This window comes from Mytilus galloprovincialis, chromosome 4 (genome assembly GCF_965363235.1).
Source record: "Mytilus galloprovincialis chromosome 4, xbMytGall1.hap1.1, whole genome shotgun sequence".
NCBI lineage: Eukaryota > Metazoa > Mollusca > Bivalvia > Mytilida > Mytilidae > Mytilus > Mytilus galloprovincialis.
The window spans coordinates 93825913-93852092 of record NC_134841.1 but is presented as its reverse complement, the minus strand read 5'-3'; the positions used below and the strand labels follow the sequence as shown (position 1 = coordinate 93852092).

At 33.8% G+C, this 26180-nt stretch overlaps 1 protein-coding gene across 1 annotated transcript; it reads right to left on the bottom strand.

The window, feature by feature from the left end:
- LOC143073424 (uncharacterized) lies at window positions 1-12410 on the bottom strand. Its single transcript, XM_076248966.1, has 2 exons — window positions 11727-12410; window positions 1-814 (listed from the first exon to the last, which is right to left on the bottom strand). Exons 1-2 carry the CDS (start codon window positions 11844-11846, stop codon window positions 29-31), a joined length of 906 nt encoding a protein of 301 aa, XP_076105081.1. The 5' UTR covers window positions 11847-12410; the 3' UTR covers window positions 1-28.
- Between the last annotated feature and the right edge of the window lie 13770 nt (window positions 12411-26180).

The window sequence follows — 26180 nt, the reverse complement described above, 5'->3', positions numbered from 1 at the left end:
TGCGAAAAAGTCTGAAATTTTATTTTTGTTATGTTTTGTCTTGAAAATCAACCTTTGAAGTTGAATAAGAAGACTGACCAAGAGCCTCGTTTACACCATCAATCCATTTATCAATCCTTTCAAATAGTTCCTCCTTATCCATAGACATAATGACACTGCCTGTATCGTCATTGTCATTATTATTGTTTTCATTGTTTATTCGTTCTAAGAAATCTTCCTCGACGAGCTCGACATCTCTATTTCTTGTAATGGCTGAAGCAGTTCGGAATTTTCGTTGAGCTTGCCTTTCACAAAAAGCAACAGCTCGCATGTTTGCCATCTCATAATCAAGTCTTGCCCTACCTTTAATTTTTTCTCTGGCAGATGGGTTTGTAGGAAGAGCGCCGTTATTTGGACGAATTTTTATTTTGGATTTTCTTATCTCAACACCATTTTTGTCATATCGCACCATTACTGGCTTCCGTAAACCTCGTCTGTGTAAAATGTCACTTAACTGAAACGGGTCCAGTTCAAAATGATCACTATATTCCGAAACTGAACGACTATCATCAGCAAAGTCATGATGATGCCGTCTATAATCCATATATTCCGTGTGGTGGCGCTGTTGTAGGAACTGATTTGTCAGTGACCATTCTAGTCTCTGTATAGCATTTGGGTCATCATAATGAAATGTCCCAGGTGCAGACTTAGTGAATATTGGCCTTTGCTGGAAATCGTACGAAAAAGCATTGTTATCATGAATCCTTGGAAATCTTTCCCTTGTTTTCCCAAATTCTTTTGCAACTTTCTCGTAAAGTCGATCACATCGTTGTAGCTGTAAAGAAAATAATGTAATTTAAAGATAAAGCTTTTCATTGTCAAATGATAAGTAAATTTAAAGTTCAATATCTATAGTACTGTATTATCATAGTTACTTGCTCTTACCAATACCAAATTTGTATTTCAGATTTAGCGTTTACAAATTTCAAATCAGAGACATATAAGTAGATAAAAGCTCCAAATGAAACATAAATACGAAAATCAAAGATAAATGGAAAGGAATTAAATCTTTGTAACATTCTTGTATTTAGAAGTAGAAACTGCTAGAAGAATGACAACTCTTGATAATCTGAAACAGTGCCAAGAAAAAGAAAGGACGAAATTAAACAAATAATCAGAAAAGTAACCGTGACGAAAAAACATTATAGAATCAAAATCAAATAAAGAAGCAAGCAAATTTTAGAACAAAAAACATACCTCTCGGTACAGAGCCGTCAGTTTGAAAGATATTTAGATACAAAACGGAGAGAAAACAGCTTTTCTGTTGCTTTTCTAACTGATGAGAAAGTGTGTACGTGCATCTTTAATTTTGTTCAAATCCAACGTGAATTTAAACTGTTGTTCAACCAATTTATAGATAAATTAAATAATAATCATATAAAATTAAGAATGAAAATGGGGAATGTGCCAAAGAGACAACAACCCGACCATAAAAAAAACAACAGCAGAAGGTCACGAACAGGTCTTCAATGTAGCGAGAAGTTCCCGCACCCGGAGGTGTCCTTCAGCTGGCCCCTAAACAAATATATATACTAGTTCAGTGATAATGAACGCCATACTAAACTCCAAATTGTACACAAGAAACTAAAAATAAAATAATACAAGACTAACAAAGGCCAGAGGCTCCTGACTTGGGACAAGAGCAAAAATTCGGCGGGGTTAAACATGTTTGTGAGATCTCAACCCTCCCCCTATACCTCTAGCCAATGTAGAAAAGTAAACGCATAACAATACGCACATTAAAATTCAGTTCAAGAGAAGTCCGAGTCTGTAAAGAAAATAATGTTGATTCTATAATGTTTTTTCGTCACGGTTACTTTTCTGATTATTTGTTTAATTTCGTCCTTTCTTTTTTCTTGGCACTCTTTCAGATTATCAAGAGTTGTCATTCTTCTAGCAGTTTCTACTTCTAATATTTTGAATCATGAATGGGAAAAGAAAATAAACAAAATGACAATAATACATAAATAACAACAGACTACTAGCAGTTAACTGACATATATACATATTTTTCCTTATTTGCATTGGTGTTTTTTTTTTCCTTAACCGGCTTTTCCTGTTTTAAAGATCTTCACTGGAAAATCAAAATAAATATCTAATATCATATTCATATTGCATATAGGACAAACAAATAATGATACATGATACACTTCTACAAAATGATTAAAACATACCGACGTGTTTGCATATACAAATGTAGATATAGCAGTATTTACATTTGATTTTCTTTAAGAATCCCGCCCACTAAAATGGACAAAAGTGAGTCACAGAACATAATTAAATTCTAAATATTAGTGAGAAATCATGAATGGGAAAATATCTGCCTGTGTCGAGTAGAAACAAAACAAATATCAACTGAAAATGGCATGAACCCATCAAGTTTGTTAAATTGACATCACACGAATTAGTATTTCAATATTTAATTTTTTTTATGACGAGTATCTTCGTAAAACATCTTTGCTTTTGCCAAAAAAAGTAATTATTTGATTAATTGATAAATGTATTTGGTTGACATCTAGTGGTCAATACTACATGCCTATTCAAGAGGAGACCACATTAATAATATAAATCTAATAAGTATGTTTGTCAAAGTGATTCTACTGGGATGAAGTGCACGAATTTCGACTGCAACTTGAAAAAATAGAGTAAAGTTGAATTTCTCGTTTGAATAATTTTACATTTGTTATTATATCATACAAGGCGGTATTGGTTTTGCTCATTGTTGGGCGTATGGTGGTCTATAGATGTTAACTTAAACGTCTCATTGTTGGGCGTATGGTGGTCTATAGATGTTAACTTAAACGACTCATTGTTGGGCGTATGGTGGTCTATAGATGTTAACTTAAACGACTCATTGTTGGGCGTATGGTGGTCTATAGATGTTAACTTAAACGACTCATTGTTGGGCGTATGGTGGTCTATAGATGTTAACTTAAACGACTCATTGTTGGGCGTATGGTGGTCTATAGATGTTAACTTAAACGTCTCATTGTTGGGCGTATGGTGGTCTATAGATGTTAACTTAAACGACTCATTGTTGGGCGTATGGTGGTCTATAGATGTTAACTTAAACGACTCATTGTTGGGCGTATGGTGGTCTATAGATGTTAACTTAAACGACTCATTGTTGGGCGTATGGTGGTCTATAGATGTTAACTTAAACGACTCATTGTTGGGCGTATGGTGGTCTATAGATGTTAACTTAAACGTCTCATTGTTGGGCGTATGGTGGTCTATAGATGTTAACTTAAACGACTCATTGTTGGGCGTATGGTGGTCTATAGATGTTAACTTAAACGACTCATTGTTGGGCGTATGGTGGTCTATAGATGTTAACTTAAACGTCTCATTGTTGGGCGTATGGTGGTCTATAGATGTTAACTTAAACGACTCATTGTTGGGCGTATGGTGGTCTATAGATGTTAACTTAAACGACTCATTGTTGGGCGTATGGTGGTCTATAGATGTTAACTTAAACGACTCATTGTTGGGCGTATGGTGGTCTATAGATGTTAACTTAAACGACTCATTGTTGGGCGTATGGTGGTCTATAGATGTTAACTTAAACGACTCATTGTTGGGCGTATGGTGGTCTATAGATGTTAACTTAAACGACTCATTGTTGGGCGTATGGTGGTCTATAGATGTTAACTTAAACGACTCATTGTTGGGCGTATGGTGGTCTATAGATGTTAACTTAAACGACTCATTGTTGGGCGTATGGTGGTCTATAGATGTTAACTTAAACGACTCATTGTTGGGCGTATGGTGGTCTATAGATGTTAACTTAAACGACTCATTGTTGGGCGTATGGTGGTCTATAGATGTTAACTTAAACGACTCATTGTTGGGCGTATGGTGGTCTATAGATGTTAACTTAAACGACTCATTGTTGGGCGTATGGTGGTCTATAGATGTTAACTTAAACGACTCATTGTTGGGCGTATGGTGGTCTATAGATGTTAACTTAAACGACTCATTGTTGGGCGTATGGTGGTCTATAGATGTTAACTTAAACGTCGTTTAGTCTTTGGCGGAAAGTGGTCTCGTTGGAAATCATACCATATCTTCAGAAATTTCTATTTCTATTAAATAGAGCAGAAATCGTACATAAAAAACACACCACCTAAGGACCTAGCAAAAAGCTCTTGTAAGTAGTTATGAAAAAACCCTCATAGAATGCTGAAATTTCGTAATATAGATTTATATTGAAATACATAGACCATTGCACCTGTATATCAAATATAGAGCTATTTCCATTTTTATCAAAAAGTGGACAGATAACACTACAAGACTCGCACGACTCAATCCTATGTGACCGTACGGCCTTCATCAATTAGAAAAACTCGTACCGTATGTAGTGAGTTATAAAAGTCCCCCAAGATTTAAACGAAATTACAGCGATATTGTCCATACCAACTGACCAACAGTGTATTATATGGTTATTGTCTTTAGCAAGTGATAAAAAACGAATTCGAAATACTGTTCATACCAACAGGAATTGTTACCATCACACCGCATTAAAACGGGTAAGTTTTTTTAACATCCAGATAAAGGAAATCCATATGGTTTTAAAATGTATTGTCGGTTTTGTAATATTGATGTATTCATTCCTATAAAATAATGAAAATCATGTTGATCATGCTTAAAGTATCCTTTTTTTTTAACTTGGAACTTTTAGTCAAAGCTTAGGTCATTCAATTTCAACAAAACATGAGCAAATATAGTAACAAGACAAGTGAATAACGTGGTAGCTACGAAAGGATGGTCCGTATTGAATATACATATCAAACATTCAAATCATCAAAAACCTTGTGAAGTGCATGTGAACTTTTTTCTGAACAAAGTTAAATATTGTATCAATAACAGACTGTCAAACGATCTACGGAGATATAAAAATATTTAAGTAAAATTAAGTGTCTGTCACAGAAAGGCAATTTGTTCAATTATTTATTCGATTACTCACACTTAAAAGATAGTAAAATAAAAATTAAGATTTAAATTAAATTTAAATATTTACATTTATTGCGTCTGAGTGACTCTTGTAAAATTAAAAATAACACAAGTTCTCGTGTTATTGATCACTTATACAAACACATTAAATCACATTTTGCGCACTATGTTCTGACTTTGGTGTTTTTATCTGAAAAGTTCAAGAACCGTAGTCATCAGTCAAAGCATGTGTCAATTGAATTTAAAAGGTACCTAGAAACGATGTTTAAATAATCGAAACCGATATTTCACTTTGACAGCATTGCGGGTAATACAAGGATAGTAAGAGACGCATACGCTCTCGACACACAATCAGTGTGGCTCTTTTTTTAGTTCAGGATTGTCCCGGCGAGTCACACAGACTTTTCTCATGGTGGCCATGGGTATATTTAAAGGGGATTTGCGAAATTTGAACATCGGTAAACATCCAGCAAGTAGAGAGTAATCCTCTTTAAAAGTTTTATATACATCCATATATTAGTGAATTAGAGGCAATAGCAGTTTAGGATGTCCAAACTTCATCAATCATTTTAAAACAGACAAAATAAAGATGAAAAACAAAACAAACCGGTGGACAAGTAAAGCAACAAAAACTTAGGCATGTTTACGTCAACTAGCCCTGATGGCGATCACTATCTGTCAAATGGCAAATTTTGAAGCCAAAACCAAATTCATGCATTATTTATGCTATTTGATAGTGATCTGTTTTTAATTCTAGTCGCCATATTCACCATATTCTAAAACAATATTATATATTGAATATATGATAGCTGTTAAGTTTTTAAAAAGAATGGCCTTGACATTCTTAAAGGATCATCGTTTCTGTTGATGGTAAATTCAGAAAAGCGCTTCGAATTTACGAACTTTATAAAGTGTTATAAGAATTATTTTCATTCGCAAATATTATTTCTGTCAAGCATTATAAAGATTATATAAGATATTTCAGCTATAATAGATAATAAAGATCGATAATTTGAATAAAGCATAACACGAATTTAAGCCAATGGATAAATTCAAAAATCAACTTAATTTCACGTTTAATTGTTATATTACAACATCATTGATTGATTTGAATATACATGAAATAGTTGCCACTGGACGTTAAAACAATTTATTATTCAATGGAGACTATTCACGCTCTCAGACGAGCATCGCACCTTTATACAAAAAAATACTTCTGTTTGTATTCCTGGCTTGTAACTTATACCGTAACCTCTCTTACTTGTTTTGTACAAATTACAAATATGTATTGTTTGTATTTGTTATCTCTGTACCGATGCAATGCATTGGCTTTATTGAAATAAAGATATATATTATAGAAAGGACTTTGTTAATCCTTGAATTTATCTTATGCACAAACATCTTATTTACTGTGTTGATTACATATATTTATAGAAAAAGGCTCTTTTTTGTAAGGTGACAGCTGATCTGAAATACGATCTTTCAGTTATGATTTAAATACACAAAACATTTCAATTTCATTTTTAAATCTTTGCATTGACTTTTTTTTTTTACATTTATTCTGAATGAATGAAAACAAAATGTCACGAAGTGGGGTGAGATAATAAAGATGAAAATCAGAACTTTTAATAGTGCTATTAATCATCCAATTATGGAAATTATTAGAATTCATGATAGAAAATAAATAAATTTTAAATAGAAATGAAGAAAACAATTTCATTAAATATACTGTTTCCCCCCCAAATTTGGTTCATATTATAGAACGCAGTAACGTGTCAAGATTTCGTAAAGTCAATGTGAAATAATCTTTTGACTTTTCACTGACGTTTACAGAAATACTGATGTGATATTACATATGTTAGATTTGTCACGACTTTGGTAAGATAAATAAAAAATGTCTTTTCCCGTTAACTTTTTAAACTTAGGAAAATAAACTAAGTTTTTACTAAGCAAAACCACACATATACAATTGTATAAATCAATAATAAGTTTTGAACCATATTGATATTGTAAAATGATAGATACATGTATATGCATTTTCTTTTACACGTATATATCTTTACTAGTCAGTGAGACATATTTTGTTGCATATCCATTGAAAAGGTTTCAAACGTCAGTATTCTTAATGTAGGTTTCCATTTCGTTTGTTGCTTTGTGCGTGCGTCTGTCCGTCTGTTCAGAGAATTTCAGAAAGTGCATTATAGATGAAATCTAGAGTTTCCATGGCTTTATTAGAGATTGTCCTTTAAATAAATTCTAATTGTAATCGTTTTTAAAACGAAACTTTCAATTGGAGATACATGTATGTTGGAGGGGAAGTGGTGTCTTCACTGGAGGTCAATAGTTCAAACTTCTGATTTGCTGATAATACCGATTTTGAGGGGTTTCCTCCCATTTTCCCTAGGTAAAAACTTGTGGCCCTTTGTGATCTTTTAACTGACAAATTAAATGATAGAATATATAGAGAAAGTGCAAAAATTAATTTCTAGATCAATTAAAGAAAAAAACTTAATTCACAGATGTAGCAATATTTGGCTTATTTAGAGACAAAATATTAGTATAGTATTATCGTTGGAGAACGTCTGTCGTAAAGTTGTCACACATCTAGACGTGTATGTATAAATATATAATTAACACAGATGTATTAAAATTTTAAGGGGGAAAATACAAATGCAGACATAATATGTCAACCAATTAAATATAAATATTTCTTATCAAAGAAAAAAAGCCGGTATATTATATAAATAAAAAAAAACCACTTTAAGCTCAACTTTAACATTTTTGGTTAATCAGTTTTACAATTAAAACTTTGTCAAAAACATGAAACATTGTATCAATAATTAAACATAAAGAAGGCGTTTTTTTTAATTCATAAATATAAATACTGATGTTAGATTAAGTGTTTTTAGCTAACAGGTACACAGATGTATATTGGTCAATTTGTCGTTTGATTACTCACACGTAGGTATAAAGAGATTTAAATTAAATTTAAATATTTACATTAACTGCTTTTAAGTGTCTCTTGTAAAATCAGAATTAATACGAGTTCGGGTTCCCATGCTATTTATTAAGAGTACAAGTACATTAACTTAAAATATACAACATGTACTATTATTGAATTCCCAGTTTCATATAGACAGTATAATGCAGGTGACACAAGTCAAGTTTGAAGATTGGAATGCATTTTAATATAAAGATTGTATCAACTTTTGCCTGCATAGAGGTAAATTAAATGTACTCCCTTTTCAATTAATTGCAAATAGTTATAAACTTTAAATGAATTATTACAATAATCTACTAGAAAAAGCTATGAAGATTATGATAGAACCATACCCTCTACGTAATCGTAAAAAATATTTTAACCCACAGTGTTTGCTTGCAGGTCTTCCTATTGCAAATTGAGATGAGGCACGTTGGTTCCCGTGCTGTTGTACGAGGCTACTCATTACATAATTTTTTTCTATTTTACATGTCTATTCACTTTCCAGTTTACTGTATTTTCAGCCTGTATCAAGACACGATGATTATCTCGACCTTGTGAGGTTTGTTCTTACATGCTTTTGTATGTCTTTCATTTTCCTCGGAGCAGTCAGCATGGGTGAATGATGCGATCTGTTGTAAACATAATGGAATTTGATTCGACTGTCATACAAGTTAGAGGTTAAGCGCTATAAAACCAGGTTCAATCCACCATTTTGTACATTTGAAAATGCCTGTACCAAGTCAGGAATATGAGAGTTGTTGTCCATTCGTTTGATGTGTTTTATCCTTTGATTTTTCCATTTGATTATAAGGACTTTCCGTTTTGATTTTTCCTTGGAGTTCCGTATTTTTGTGATTTTGCTATATGTACTGTCCAGTAGTTTTGTGATTCCTTTTGTATTACCATGATTACAACGAATGTTACCAAAAGGCAAACTCCTTAGACTTCATTCCGTTCTGGTTTATAGAAAAAGTTTTTATTTTTTTTTATATTATGCCAAATGCATTTTCAAATTATTTGGCCTCGAGCATCACTGAAGAGACATTTATTTTCGAAATACCCATCTGGTGCGGTAAACTTGGTAACTTTAATATTATTAAGCTAGAAGTGAAATATGAGAGTCTTGTTGGCTTTTCACTCCCATGGCCATTTTTCAGATAATTGAAATAATGTATACTGGTAACCTACGAAGCATGAACGTGTAAATAATTTCTTCTCAGATTGATCTTTAAACTGATGATATATCATGATAAACACAGCTTTCACTTATTTGATATTCAATACTTGCTCATGTGTTATTTAAAATACATAGATATTAAATTTGATTTGAACGCCATTATTGCATTTTAAATGTTATGACCTCTTTGTTGAATTTATCAAGAAATAGAACGACGTATGCCTTTTATTTAAGTTCAATGCTTAAATGACACTGGGTCTTTATGAAATGAATTTCAATCAACAAGGGTCTTTATCTTCTGATAAAATTATATAGATGGTAAATGATTTGTTTGGTATTTTAAAATAATGAGACAGCAGCATACCAACACAAACAAATCAACAGATTTATAAGTTGACATGTTATCATTCCATTTAGACTCTGCTTTTAGTGTTTCTGAAGTTGTTTGATTGGGAAATGTACAGCGAACGCAAATTATAACTCTGGCTTTAACTTTATTCGTCCATCACTTACCATTGGCAGATTTTGGTTCTCGTCAAATGCTACTCGCGAAAGTTCCCCTTCGGTTGAATTGTATTCTGTTCGAAATATTTTGAAGTTAGAGCGTCATCGTACATCTTCCCAATCGAATATAAGTTAGGTTTATATGTTTTTTTCAAGTAAATTATAAAAAAAGATTTTAGAATGAAATTATAAAAGTTTATAAGATAAAAGAACATTTAAACGTACAACGCGATCTCCAATGATGACCGTCAACCTACATTATAAGCTAGTAGTATGATGTTGAAGCTAAAGTCCTGATAAAACATTGACATGAACATTTATCAAGATAGCAAATTAAAATGAATGCATAACATCCACTGCAAACCCAAACTTTCAACGTTAGATTGGTCACACATATTAGCCATTGGCTATCATATCAAATTGTCAATGCATTAAACTTTATTCCTTACCTAATCCTAGGAAATTTTAATTTTAGAATAACATGTTGAATATTAATATTTTGTTGTTTTTATAACGAATTGCTTGTTTCTATAAAGATTATCTAGAAATTACTTGTTGTATTGTCCTAAAGGCACCCTTGTCTAAAGTATTGGATAATTAAACGTTCAAGTGGTATTTTGAACAATGACTCCACATGAAAAAAAAATCATCATTGTTGAAGGCCATTAGGTGGCCTATACTTACTTAAATACACGTCATTTCGACTGTTGCATAATTGTCTCATTTTTTATTTTTACGTAATTCAGACGTGAATTACGTAAAAATAAAAAAAGACCTTCTATGATTAAATGTTTGTAGAAGAATTTCCAGAGAACGGATATAGGAAAACTTTCATAAATTTACGCATTTCTAACTTGAAAAAACCCCATCCCCAGACTAGATCGACATTCTTTAGTCTAATATTTTAGGTTTTTGCTTTCGTGACTTTATGACTATCCTTGTATTTAGAGGCCTAGTACACAATCATTGATTACCATTTAAAGATTATCTTACAGTTCCAGACAAGCATGTACTTCTCGTAGGATATCTGTTTGGACGAACGTGTAAAGGACAATTTTATCGATTCACTTATTGATATTAGTCTCTATTAAAACAAGCATATTTCATGCGCATCTTAAGTATTTAAGAATTTTTGTTCATTTTCTTGAAAGATTCAACTTATTTTCCTTAGTTTTGTGTTTTCTTGACTTTGTCCTTACAACTTTACAATGAATGAAGCGTCCTTTCTCCCAAAATAACTGTAGTTTGTACTAGCTGCCCCTCAATATAAAAAAATTTGAACAGAGAGAGGGTACACTTTGCTTTGACAGTATGGTTTAAGTAATGTGATAACACAGTCAGATGAGTGTAAACCGTACACGACAAGTTTTATATAACTTCAAAAGTAAGAAATGATTCTAAGGGGACATGCACACAATTAGTGGAATAGAAATAAACACGACAAAAAAAATAAAACGAAAATACATACAAACTCAAATATTTTATGAGTGTTTTGGTCTAGAAACAGTAAACAATATTTAAAAAAAATGCGGTATGATTACCAATGAGACAACTCTTCACAAGAGATCAAATGACACAGATAAAAACAACTATATGTCACCGTAGGGTCTTCAACAATAAGCAAAGCCCATATCGCATAGTCAGTCTGTTCTGAAATGTTTCAGAAATGAGATTTCTATTGTGAATATAGCCATGTTTTATATGGTCTACCATTTTCCTATTGGAAAAGGCTAGCTAAGAAACACTGTAAGCATCGTCGAAATAATTTTTACACGTAAAAGAGGCTTGGCGCTCTCCCAACAAATGAAGTATACTATGCCTCAGTCTAATAAATAGCTGATGTGCCAGCGTATCGTTATCCCGCGAAGCCATACAGACTTTCCAGCATACAGCTCAACCAGGATCCTACTTAAAGATGGTAAAATTTCTAGTTAGTCTGTACCTTAAAAGTAGTTGTATTGGTACAGTAGTTTGTCCCACTGGACCAGGGTACAAAACACAAATTTATACAAATAAAAAAAACAAAAAAACAAACACATACTCATTCCTAACAGATATAAGTAATCTTACCTGTTTGGCGTATGTATTAATGACAGGTGTTTTAATATCTGCTCGCTGCTGTCTGTATAGTTTTCCTGGAGACAATGGATGTTGAGTCCACGGTCTAGTCGTAAATATTTTCTCAGGCATTATAATTATATAATTATGTCCGATTATATTTCTCTTACGCCATTGTACGCTGTAAAATCGGAATAAATAGTTCTATTTCGAAATTAAATCCCCATCAAAGTGAATGACAAGTTTTGTTTCGGAACATAACACGATAATGAAAAGTCTGTTCGGAAGTTGACAGTCTTAAGCGTTACCTGTTGTTCGGTTCTCCATCAGATAATTTTTCACCGTTAAATGTTGTCATGCTTTAATTTTCCTTAAATAGATATGATTCGAACATAAAACTTCCCCAATTATCTTTCAAATCATTCTTCTCGCATCGTTAACTCATATTTATGAGAAATCTAATCTTTTTCATTTCTTATATTGAAAAAAAAAGTTTTTCATTTGATTGGTGAACTAAGTTAAACTATCACATCCTGAAGAAAAATATCAATATGACTCTTGATAAACGTGATAGACTGGGGGTAACAGTAGCTATAATCTGCTATGTACGGTAGAATCCGACTAATACGGTACAGAGCCTTGTTTAGTTTGAAGATTTAAGTCGAGACTACAAGTATTGACCATTCAATACCAAGCTTTCACCGTTTAATTCCTAGGTAAATAAAATTCAATCAAATGACAGGGGGTACAACGCATTATCATTGTTGGCTTTTTAATTTTATTATTTTGTGTGATTTATTAAATCTTTGTGACGAAAGAATTTATACCGGGGAAACGTGATTTAAATTGCACCAAAATTAGATAATTTTAATCCTACAATATATGATACCTCCGTTCCAAGTACGAACAAGTTAGATAGTTCTAAAAGATTAAATATGTAATAGTGAAATGTTAAAGTTTAAACACTAGACAGAAACATATGTACGAGTCTGCTTTATTAAAAACTGTTTTATAACTAACGAATAGGAAATATATCCACTTTCATACTTTAATTCATATTTTGATAAAGCATTATCAAAATTTTCAAACTTTAAATAAACGTGTTTTTTTTGGTCATTATAAAATGTCGTACTTTGACTTGTATTAGTTCATATTCTTATAGATAGTTGTCTTAATATTGCAAATTATTCCGAATATCCTAATTTCTTTATAACACATGCAACATTTCCATAGATTTATATTTTTTCACCGGAGACTTTATGCGTTGATATATAGATATATATAACTGTTGATCAATGTTTAACCTAAATATATTTTATCTCTTACCTTCACCTAAAGATTTTGTGTATTTCCTTAAACATTTCGTGTTCTTCCTTTGTTTTTGGCTTAATGTTTGAAAAATGTGTTGTAAAAAGAAAAGTAAAATAGCTAAAATACCGAACATTGAGGAAAACAAAGGCTTAATCAAAAGCTGAATCACATCAAACGAATGTATAACAACTGTCATATTCTTGACTTGGTAGACTGCAGAATTTTCTTATGTATAGAATGGTGTATTAAACCTGGTTTCATAGCTAGCTAAACCTCTCACTTGTATGACAAACGCATTAAAATCCATTATACGGACAATGATGTGTGTAAACAAATAGGTAAAAATGTCAAAAAGTGGTACAGCAGTCAACATTGTTCATGTTCCTCCCAAATCATTATTTAAATATAGTTCTTGTGTTTAAAGTCAGGAGCCAATAGTACACTGTCTACTGTTGTCTTGTGATCATATTTGATTTTGGTTTTATAAATACGACTGATACGGTGCTTTTTGTCCGCGATTTGCTTTTTGTCCGCTTTTGCTTTTTGTCCGATTATTTTGCTTTTTGTCCGATACTTTTGCTTTTTGTCCGTTGCTTTTTGTCCGTTTTGCTTTTTGTCCGATAATTTTGCTTTTTGTCCGATACTTTTGCTTTTTGTCCGTTGCTTTTTGTCCGTTTTGCTTTTTGTCCGATAATTTTGCTTTTTGTCCGACACTTTTGCTTTTTGTCCGTTGCTTTTTGTCCGTTTTGCTTTTTAGCTCACCTGGACCATAGGACTAAGTGAGCTTTTCTCATTTTCTCATTATTCGTCGTCGTCATTAATTTTTACAAAAATCTTCTCTTCTGAAACTACTGGCAAAATTAAAGCAAACATGGCCAAAATCATCCTTAGGGTATTTAGTTTCAAAAAAGTATCCGATGACCCCGCCCAATAATTAAGATGGCCGCAATGTCTAAAAGAAGAGCATCGCATAAAATGTAGATTTTGGCTTATATATCTGAAACAAAACCATAGAGACAATCTAACAAGGGATAAGCACATTTCGCCCCATAAAATAATGTGGACCAGTCAGAACTTTTCATGTGGGACAATATGAGCTCTTAATTTAAAAAAAAAAGTGGGACAATCGGGAATAAGCCCTACAGACTTGAGCAATTCTAAAATAAACACTGTTGATGTATCTCTTTTAAATTTTCTATTAAAAAGTGTTTTACTTTTACGAATGCACTATATTGTATCTGTATCTAAAATATTAAACGCATTTATTTCGTGATAGAAATTAAGTAAATGCTTAAGTAACCATTTTATTACTTTTCCCCCTCTTTTCGAGTTTGTCAAACAAAAATAAACTACTTTGTTGAAAATGCTGTTGTGTTAACCAAAGTTTCCTTAATCTTATTACTTGAATAACCTCGAACTTCCTCGTCCTTTGGATATAGTTGCTAAATAATTCCGAAATGTATGGATTAATACAGTTTATCTAAATAAATAGCTACACATGTATTACGTAAACTTTGTGATAGTGTTCCAAAAATGAAGTTTGTTTGTTTGTTATATTTGTAATATTTGTAATGTTTAAGAAAAATAAAGTTGTTGGAAATATGACGAAAATATTACCAGACTTAAAAAAGTTTTTTTTTAACTGAAATGTTGCAAAATATTTTGGAGCGACTGTCAATCGGCCATTCGCATATAAGTGCAAATGGTGACTATATATTATTAGCGGGAAGAAGAAACTGTGCGTTTAAGCAATAACATGTCGTAAATGTGTGCACTTCCACATGTAGCAAACGCCGACACCATTTAACATAATGATAAAACTATTCAAACGAGAAAACCATTGATTAACAAAACACTATACGACAAACAAATACAGAAACAAACAACAACTATTGAATTACAGATTGAAACTCCGTTCCTGACTTATTCGTATGATTATCATATATAATATTTAGCGCGGTTAAACATCAATTTAGAATTTCAATAACGAAACCATCACTCAAGGATTATTTGATTTGATAAATTTCTAAACTATTCTAAAGTTTCGAGCATATAAAAAAGAAGATGTGGTATGATTGCCAATGAGACAACTATCCACAAAAGACCAAAATGACACAAACATTAACAACTATAGGTCACCGTACGACCTTCAACAATGAGCAAAGCCCATACCGCATAGTCAGCTATAAAGGCCCCGATAAGACAATGTAAAACAATTCAAACGAGAAAACTAACGGCCTTATTTAAGTAAAAAAATGAACAAAAAACAAATATGTAACACATAAACAAACGACAACCACTGAATTACAGGCTCCTGACTTGGGACAGGCACAGATTTAAATAATGTGCCGGAGTTAAACATATTAGCGGGATCCCAACCCTCCCCCTAACCTGGGACAGTGGTATAACAGTACAACATAAGAACGAACTATAAAAATCAGTTGAAAAAGGCTTACCTAATCAGATAGACACAAATACAAGTGGACATGGCCGGATACTTATACATCCCGACACAAAAAGTCACAATGAACAGATCTGAGAGTACTCGCAGTTATCTGACAGCTATTTCAAAGCCACTAACAACTAATAAAAAGTCATGCCTCTGAGACTTAACGTTCGTTTAAGTCTTTGAATATCCCATGTATTCTACAAATTGGTGTACGTACACCATTGCTCACATGTTTGAGGATGACAGACTAACTTACGACCAGAATGAATAAGAATTAGTCTATATAACAAGATCTAAAATATTTCTAGTGTAAAAGACTTTAGCCTCGCCACATTATTTATGTATGTGCCTGTACCAAGTCAGGAGCCTGTATATTCAGTGGTTGTCGTTTGTTTATGTGTTACATATTTGTTTTTTCATTTATTTTTTTGACATAAATAAGGCCGTTAGTTTTCTCGTTTGAATTGTTTTACATTGTCTTATCGGGGCCTTTTATAGCTGACTATGCTGTATGGGCTTTCCTCATTGTTGAAGGCCGTACGGTGACCTAATGCTGTTAATGTCTGTGTCATTTTGGTCTTTTGTGGATAGTTGTCTCATTTGCAATAATACCACATCTTCTTTTTTATAAGAATGCCAACTCCTCACACGTACAATTATTACTTCATTTTCTTTTTTTCACTCATCTAATTATCATATCTATTTTAATTCAATATTGTATCCATATAAATGTATATGAACGCTTACATATATATAATTATTGCGATATCATATATAAGAGAGAGGCAAAGTGTACCAAAGGATAATCACACTAAAAAGGGTTGAACAAACCAACAAAGCCGCAGCTGAATGAAAAACAACAAGATACACAACAGTCCACAAAACAAATGGTCCGAGAACACAATTAATTCGTAGTGCATTTCTTTTAGAACATAAATGAAAATTTAAAAAACCCACCTGCGCTTTCTCAATGAAACTTTTACAGTGTGTTGTACTAATTTTGGGACAAATTATATCAAAATTATAGAAAACTTCATCGCGTCTAACTCAAAATATGGACAATTTTGTGTTTAGGGTGTCTTGAAATCTTTTGACAGCTTCCGGAGTGCTAATTTTTAACCTTTTTCAGCTGGACCAAATCACTACTTTCCTGTAAAATTCTGGACCCAATTTTTTTTACAGTGTAATTTCCCCCCCCCCCCCCTACTTACAATGTGAGGCATTAAACAAGGAGAAATAAATTTGGAAGGGGTATAAAAATTATTGGCAAGTAACCCACTGTTATCACTAGGGACTAATAACGAAAATCAAGGGACGACAATTGTGGTCTCTGACGAAATCATTGAAATTTAAAATCTGAGCAACAAGAACCAATGCAACTGTGATGATGTATGGTTAACTGGAAGAGTAAGATAATCCTGCTCCGTCCATTAAGTTTTAAAAAGTCATGTATTAAACTCAAACTCTCGAACACGTTGTCTTGGAAGATCTTTATTCCAAGGGGGTCCTTAATAGTTGCTTTTTGATAATCCTATAAGGAGTTTATAATTTAACTCCTTGCGAACACTTTCATAAGGAACGAAAATTCCCATCTGCATCTTTTTGAAAAGATTGCAAATATTGTTTAAATTAAATAGGGTATCCCATTTCAAACCCAGCGTCTCGGAAAATCTCATTTTAGGGCACTAGACAATGATTAAATGTAGTAATTCGATAATAATACATGGATTTCTCGCGAAAACATCGTTAAGGCGAAATTTAAAGTTTGTCTTGGCTGATTGAAGAAATTTCACAATAAAAACTGAAACGCAAAAACGCAAAAACGCATAAAGATGTTTATTCAGGACAATAACTTATATAAAACAACAGCAGAAATACATATAATGTATCACCAATTGAGGTTGTAAAATACTGTAGGTGATACTTAAACGTAATGTTCTATTTATTTTTTTTTGTCGTTAAGGGGACTGGAGGGTATTAATCCATTATTTTTTAAATATACATGTAGGATTTTGCTTGTTTTTCTATAGATGAACTTTTATCATATACTAAATAGAAAAATCAAATAAACACATGGGGTTATCGTTCACTTAAGCTCACAATCTGCCCTCGAAAGAAGCAACCATTTTTGTTAAGGTACTTTTTTTTTAAGTTGAACTAATAGGAGAAATAGAGAGATATATATCGAAATAAAAAAAGAACTAAATTACAGAAATCGATTTAATTTTACAACTGTTTAGTTTACGTAAAGCATATTTGAAAAATATCTATAGGTCACCGATGAGTTGAAAAAGACATTTTAATTCTAATGCCAAAACAAAATGTCATTATTGCACTAAAGGGAGACAATTTGGAGCTTTTACAGTGATATAAACATTTGAAAAATAAATCTGAGGCCAAAATCATTCGATTTTTTGGGTTGATTTTTGAGCCAATTCATAAAGTTATAACTAATAGTGTAATAAATAAAATTTGTAATGAAAACAAAAATGATAAAAATTTTGCTGAAATTACCCTCGAGCCTCCGAAAGAGCAAGTATTGCACAAAAAAAAAGGAATCATCCTTTAACGGAAACAACTCTTGAAATCATCGGCTATTCGTCGATGACTAAAGGCTATTTATTTCTGAAATCTAAATTTTGTTTTGCTGTTCTGAGTGTTCAAGATGTTACATGCAGCTAAAATATTGGTAAAACATTTGAAAAAATACTGATCTGTATAAAATTTACACAAAAGTAAACGAATGAAAGCCACTGGAATGCAGTCTAGGACTTGGATAAATAAGCACATTTAAACAAGAGTGCACACACTGAAATGTCTCGCCTACTTTACTCATCATTAATATTATGTTGATAGCCCTAAGTATAAAGATTTATTACAACTGCCACATAAACTTAACATTAACCAAGATAGCTAAACAAAGACCAAATGAATTATGAAAATGAGGTAAAGGTCAGACGAACCATACCAGGCAGACATGAACAGCTAACAATTCTTCGATACAACAAATATACTTGACCTATTACTTATAGTTTAAGAAAAACAGACCAAAACACAAAAACTTAACACTGTGCAATGAACCGTGAAATTGAGGTCATGGTCAAATAAAACCTGGGAGACTTATATATAGATCATAAGATATTTTCATGCACCAAATATAGTGACCTTTGGCATATAATATTAGATAAAAAGACCAAAACTCAAAAACTGAACTTTGACCACTGAATCATGAAAATGAGGTCAAGGTCAGATGATATCTTCCCGCTAGACATGTCCACCTTACAATCATTCCATACAACAAATATTGTAGACTCATTGCATAAAGTATGAGAAAAACAGACCAAGACAGAAAAATTTAACTATAACCACTGAACCGTGAAAATGAGGTCAAGGTCAGATGACACCTGCCAGTTGGACATGTACACCTTACAGTCCTTCCATACACCAAATATACTAGCCCTGTTGCTTATAGTATCTGAGATGTGGACTTGACCACCAAAACTTATTCTAACCTTTGTTCACTGATCCACGAAATGAAGTCGAGGTCAAGTGAAAACTGTCTGACGGGCATGAGTACCTTGCAAGGTACGCACATACCAAATATAGTTATCCTATTACTTATAATAAGAGAGAATTCAACATTACAAAAATTCTGAACTTTTTTTTCAAGTGATCACTGAACCATGAAAATGAGGTCAAGGACATTGGACATGTGACTGACAGAAACTTCGTAACATGCGGCATCTATATACAGAGTATGAAGCATCCAATTCTTCCACCTTCTAAAATATTAAGCTTTTCAGAAGTTAACTTACGCCGCCGCCGCCGGATCACTATTCATATGTCGAGCTTTCTGCAACAAAAGTTACAGGCTCGACTAAAATGACAGGTTATATGAACTGAGTGGCAATAAAAGCACAAGTCTAACACTTGCTTTTTAAAAAATTAAAATCTTTATTTAAAATGGTCATCTTTAAACAAACAAAAATTGAATATGAAAATTTACAATTCCAACAATAGATCGATATTAAACAGAAATGTTTCATTATCATTTTTCGGCTACAATTGGTATATGAACCATCCAAATGTCAAAATATCAACATAGAGTATTTACAAAGAATGTTTCTGTTATGTTGTGCAACTAAATCTCTACAGCAAATGGTAGTGACAACACTAGATGTTAATTAGGATCCAGCGAAAAGCCAGGCTTTTGTCCACGAAGGTAGCAAATTGTCGGTGTGACTATCGCTGACGGCTTTTGGTAACACACGATATGGTTGTTGGTCATGTTGTTATCACCAAGGGAAGGTCATCGTGCTCTTAATTTCCACACAAACTGATATAGCTCCAAAGGTTTAACAATGAACACCAATGGACACTCATGTCAATTGGAAGGCCACGCGGAATCAATATCGGAGATGTTAAAGACAAATGCTTAATGTCTAAATGGACATGGCCTATAATTAAAAGATCCTTTTGCGGAATTTGTGGATTATTTGGTCAACTGTATACAGTCTACGAGCAATTGCATCCTGGGAAAAGCCTCATTAGATAAACCCCAATTTGTTTGTAATTGGTTGTCAGAAAGACCTGGCATATAGTCTTATATTTATTGAACTTACTTACTTACCATAAGGGATAAGCCAGCGAGTAAGTCAGCAAAGGGTTAGGGAAGTACCTTGGTATATAAAAAAGTCGAAATAAACAATTGCCGGCTGGCCAAGAGATTCTCCACGTGGGGTATGATGCCAGAGGTAGAAGTAGGCATTGCCTTAAAAGAGGCACAGATCACTTAGGCCCAAGACCCGTACGAGTTTGACAACAATGAATTAAAAGGGTAAGGTGGTACCTCTGTTTGCAACGAAGTCGAAATACACTTTAATAATTGCCGGCTGGCCAAACTAAAAGATTCTCCACGTAGGCCATTTTACCAGAGATAGAGGAGGGCATTGCCATACAAATTTCTTATAGCACTTATGCCCTAGACCCGTACGAGTTTGACAATAATGAATCAAAAGGGGGAGATGGTACCTCTGTTTACAACAAAGTCGAAATAAAGTATTGCCGGCTGGCCAAACTAAGAGGTTCTCCACGTAGGCCATTTTACCAGAGATAGATATGGTAATTGCCTTTAAAATGGCATATAACATTAATTCCAAAGACCTGTACGATTTTGCCTGCAAGGGGTTAAAAATAAAAGGTGTTACCTTTGTTTACAACGAAGTCGAAATAAACCTCTACCTCTGGTATAATGATCCACGTAGAGAATCCCGGAGTTTGGCCTACCGGCTACAGTTATTTTGACTTTAATGTGAACAGAGGTACCACCTCCTCATTTTAGCTCTTTACTGACAAACTCGTACGGGTATATGCCATATAAGTGCTATAGGCTATTTTAAAGGCAATGACCACCTATACCTCTGGTAGCATGGCCCATGTGGTGAATCTCTTAGTTTGAACAGCCGGCAATATTTCATAACGACTTTGCGATATACTAGAATACCCTCCTTTCCTTTTGCTGGCATAAGTGCTATAAACCATTTTAAAGGCAAGGCCCACCTCTACCTCTGGTATCATGATAAACGTGGATCATCTTTTATTTTTGGCCATCCGGCAATAGTTTATTTCGACTTTGTTATATACCAGGGTACCCTCCTTACCCTTTGCTGACAAACTCGTACAGATCAATGGAATAAGAAGTATGGGCCATTTTAGATGCAATGCCCACCACTACCTTTGTTATAATGGCCTATGTTGAGAATTTCTTTGTTTGGCCAGCCGGCAATAATTCATTTCGACTTCGTTGTAAACATAGATACCACCTCCCCCTTTTAACACTTTGCTGAAGCACTGGTACGGGTCTACGGCATAAGTGGCCATTTTTGAGGCTATGGCCACTTCTACCTCTGGTATCATGGCCCATGTGGAGAATCTCTTCGTTTAGCCAGCCAGCAATTTTTTATTTCGACTTTGTGATATACTTAGGTACCCCCCTTACCCTTTGATGATTAACTTACACGGGTCTGGGACATACGTGTTATGGCTATGTTAGAGGTAATGCCTACCTCATCCTCTGATATAATACCCAGCGTATAGAATCTCTTAGTTAGGCCAGTCAATTTATATTTTCGTTGTAAAAAGAGGCATCGCATCCCCCCTTTAACCTTTTGCTGACAAACTCGTACAGGTCTAGGGCGTTAGTTTTATCAGCCATTTAAAAGGCAATGCACACATTTAACATAGGATTAATGGCCAACTTGGAGAATCTCGTACTTAAGCAAGCCGGCAATAATTTATTTCGACTTCTTTGTAAACAGAGGTTCCAACTCCCTTTTAAACCCTTTGATGATACCGCGTACTTCTCTAGGGAATAAGTGATTTAGGCCATTTTAGAGGCAATTACAACCTCTACCTCTGGTATCATGGCCCACGCGGAGAATCTCTTAGCCATCCAGCAATAGTTTAGTTCGACTTTATTATATACTAGGGTACCAACCTTACATTTTGCTGACTAACTCGTACGGGTCTAGGTCATACGTGCTCATGGTCATTTTATAGAGGCAATCCCTTCCTCTACCTCTCATATTATGGCCCGCGTGGATAATTTCTTAGTTTAGCCAGCGGGCAACAGTTTATTTCAACTTCGTTATATACCGGGCTAATTCATCCCCCTTTTAACTCATTGTTGACAAACTCGTTCGGGTCTATAGCATAAGTGCTATGAGCCATTTTTAAGAGAATGACTACTCCAACATCTAGTATAAGGGCGCACCTAAAAATGTCTTAGTTTGGGCAGCCGTCACTATTTTTGGTGGACTGTGTGATATACTAGAGTATTCCCCTTACCCTCTTCTGACCAACTCGTACGGGTCGAGGACATAAGTGCCATGGCCCATGGACCATTTAAGAGGCACTGCCTACCTATACCTCTGGTATAATGGCCAACGTGGAGAATCTCTTAGTTTGAAGAGCTGGCAATAATGAGGTTTATTTTTACTTCGTGATATACCGGCGAAACACATGCCCCTTTTAATTAGTTGCTGATAAACTCGTGTAGATCCAGGACATAAGTGCTATAAGCCATTTATAAGGGTTTGACTACCTCTTCTTCTGGTATAATGGCCTACCTGGAGTATGTCTTAGTTTAGCCAGCTTTCAATAGTTGTTTTTTAGACTTAGGGATATACAAGAGTATTCCCCTTGCCCTCTGTTGACCAACACCTACGGGTCTAGGATATTAGTGCTTCGAGCCATTTTAGAGGTAATGCGATATATTGTAAAAGACATGAAATTTCATGTACAAATCATTTATAATGTGAGTATGGTCTGTATTTAACTCCTAAAAGGACATGGTATTTTGAAGTTCAAAATGAAACCTGCCAAAAATATACACATTTTATATCGGACATAAAGCAAAATTATCGGACAAAAAGCAAAACGGACAAAAAGCAACGGACAAAAAGCAAAAGTTTCGGACAAAAAGCAAAATAATCGGACAAAAGGCAAAACGGACAAAAAGCAACGGACAAAAAGCAAAAGTTTCGGACAAAAAGCAAAATAATCGGACAAAAGGCAAAACGGACAAAAAGCAACGGACAAAAAGCAAAAGTTTCGGACGAAAAGCAAAATTATCGGACAAAAAGCAAAAGCGGACAAAAAGCGAATTGCGGACAAAAAGCACCGTATCATACGACTTTTAATAGGCCGTTAATATTGGTTTGAATATTTTAAGTTTTGTTCGTGGATGGTTCAGGATTTTATAACGTATTTTTATATTTGTAGAAGAAGGCATCCATATCATTGGCATTTCTAAAAATTTCAGGCTAGCGATGTGGTTGTAAATATAGCAAGTGGATTTGAAGAAGTTTTCATGATGTACAAATGTAATGCTGCGGTGAACTCCTTTTTCACTTTCTTTCTCAAAATGTTTCACGTTGAATTTTGTATACACAAGTATTTTTCAGAAGTGAATCATTTACATTTTATTTCTGGTTTAATAAATATCTCACGCAATGTCTATTAGTGATAAGCTTTGTTAGTTTTGGGAATGTTCAAGTCATATGAAACGAGTGACTGGTGAAACGTAATGTATATTCAATTCTTGAACCAAACTGAATGCATGAATTTATTATAAACTTAGTCTTCTGTGCACGATTTTATCCTTTTTTACACAAACATATCGTATAGTCATCATTTTTAGCTCACCTGACCCGAAGGGCCAAGTGAGCTTTTCTCATCACTTGGCGTCCGTCGTCCGTCGTCCGTCGTCGTCCGTCGTCGTCGTCGTTAACTTTTTACATTTTGAACTTCTTCTAGAGAACCACTAAATGGAATAAAACCAAACATGGCATGAATGTTCTTTATGAGGTGTTGACCAAGTGTTGTTTACTTTGTAGCCGATCCATCGTCCAAGATGGCCGCCAGCGGGGGACTTAGTTTAACATAGGACCCTATGGGAAATGCATACAAATGACTTCTTTTAGAGAACCACTGAATGGAATGAAACCAAACATGGCATGAATGTTCCTTATGAGGTGCTAAACAAGTGTTGTTACTTTGTAGCCGATCCATCATCCAAGATGGATGCCAGCGGGGGACTTAGTCTAACATAGCACCCTATGAGAAATGCATACAAATGACTTCTTTTAGAGAACCACTGAATGGAATGAAACCAAACATGGCATGAATGTTCCTTATGAGGTGCTAAACAAGTGTTGTTACTTTGTAGCCGATCCATTATCCAAGATGGCTGACAGCAGGGGACTTAGTCTAACATAGGACTCTATGGGAAATGCATACAAATGACTTCTTTTAGAGAACCACTGACTGGAATGAAACCCAACATGGCATAAATGTTCCTTATGAGGTGCTGACCAAGTGTTGGTACTTTGTAGACGATCCATCATCCAAGATGGCCGCCAGCAGGGGACTTAGTTTAACATAGGACCCTATGGGAAATGCATACAAATGACTTCTTTTAGAGAACCACTGAATGGAATGAAACTAAACATGACACGAATGTTCCTTATGAGGTGCTGGCCAAGTGTTGTTACTTTTAGCCAAATGTTATATTTTTTTATATGATTTCAAAAACCCAAGTAGAATCAGGTGAGCGATACAGGCTCTTGAGAGCCTCTAGTTTCTGTATCTGTCTGTAATGATGTGAAAATATGGCGGCTAATTATTTGTCGTGCTTTTTATGCGGAAGTTTACCGATTGTCACCTTATAGTAAACTATCAACAATGAAGCATGGATATTGAGAACGTTTATAACATGTAAAATCAGATTATAGTTTATTTTAATGAGAGATCCATGCGTATTGCGATCAACGGGGTGTTACGAGTCGGGCACGCAAAGGTCACTTTGCATACGGAAAATATGTCGGCGAATTGCTTCCTGGAAGCAAGCAATGAAAAAAAAGTAAATTTCAAAATGTGGACAAATCAAAGAATTTTCTTCAGAAAAACGTATATGTACACAAGTTTTATAAAGAAAACTATTCATTTAGTTATAAAAAAACATATGCATATTTTTTTTTTTTAATTTGAGGTTTCATTTGACTGTAATTGAACGAAAAATATATAGAATATTTTGATGTTTTAAAAAACAATTACGAAAGACGTGATTTGGGGATCGCAGTTAGTGCAGATCAAATTAAAAAAAAGAAAAAGTGAATATATTTATAATTTAATGTACTTAATTTTCTTCAATTTAAGACTTTGTCATAAATCTTAATTATAATTAGAAACCACATGATTTCATCAGATATTTATGAATATAACAGGAATACGAATGCTATTGATTTCGCAATACAAATCATATATTAAATCATTCTGACTATTTGCAATGGACTGGTTTATAAATATACATTTACATAAATAAGGCCGTTTGTTTTCTCCTTTGCATTGTTTTACATTGTCATTTCGGGGCCTTTTATAGCTGACTATGCGGAATGGGCTTTGCTCAATGTTGAAGGCCGTACGGTGACCTAAAGTTGTTTAACATTTTTAATTTCTGTGTAATTTAGGTCTCTTGAGGAGAGTTGTCTCATTGGCAATCATACCACTTCTTCTTTTTTTATATGTTGTTATCTTGTGAAATCTATTTAATTCAATGGTTAATCTACTTTAATTAAATGGAGAATATTTAGTTCCAAACAGTGGTATAATTCTCTTAGATAATTCCAGTACGATCTCAGGTATGATGATTTTTTAGTCCCGCTCACAGAAAAAATCTTATACTTTTAGCAGATAACTGAGAATACAGATGTATGTTAATTGCTTCTTATTATCATTTATTTATATTCATGCGAATATACTAATTTTGTTAATGCATAGGAAAAGATACTTTTTTCTGGTTTAATATTCCCAATCCTATTTTCTAAATATTAAGGAAGTAATATTTCATTGTTTACAAAATGGCGTGGTAGTTACATTATTGACATTTCGTGTAAGTATTTATATCATTAATTTGTTTGACTTCTACGTTCTTTAACTTATCATTTATCAATCACATCTTCCTCTTATCTGTTGCAATCAGTCATTAGATATAGGAAGATGTGGTATGATTGCCAATGAGACAACTCTCCATCCAAGTCACAATTTATAAAAGCAAACCTTTATAGGTCAAGGTACGGTCTACCTCACGGAGCCTATGTTCACACCGAACAGCAAGCTATAAAGGGCCCTAGTGTAAAACCATCTAA

What these genes read in the sequence shown, in the direction of transcription:
- LOC143073424 (XM_076248966.1), bottom strand. Translation starts at nt 11,846, where the DNA reads ATGCCTGAGAAAATATTTACGACTAGACCGTGGACTCAACATCCATTG. An exon ending in TTAATACATACGCCAAACAG is followed by an intron (nt 815 to 11,726) that starts GTAAGATTACTT and finishes TTTTCTTTACAG; the next exon opens with CTACAACGATGTGATCGACT.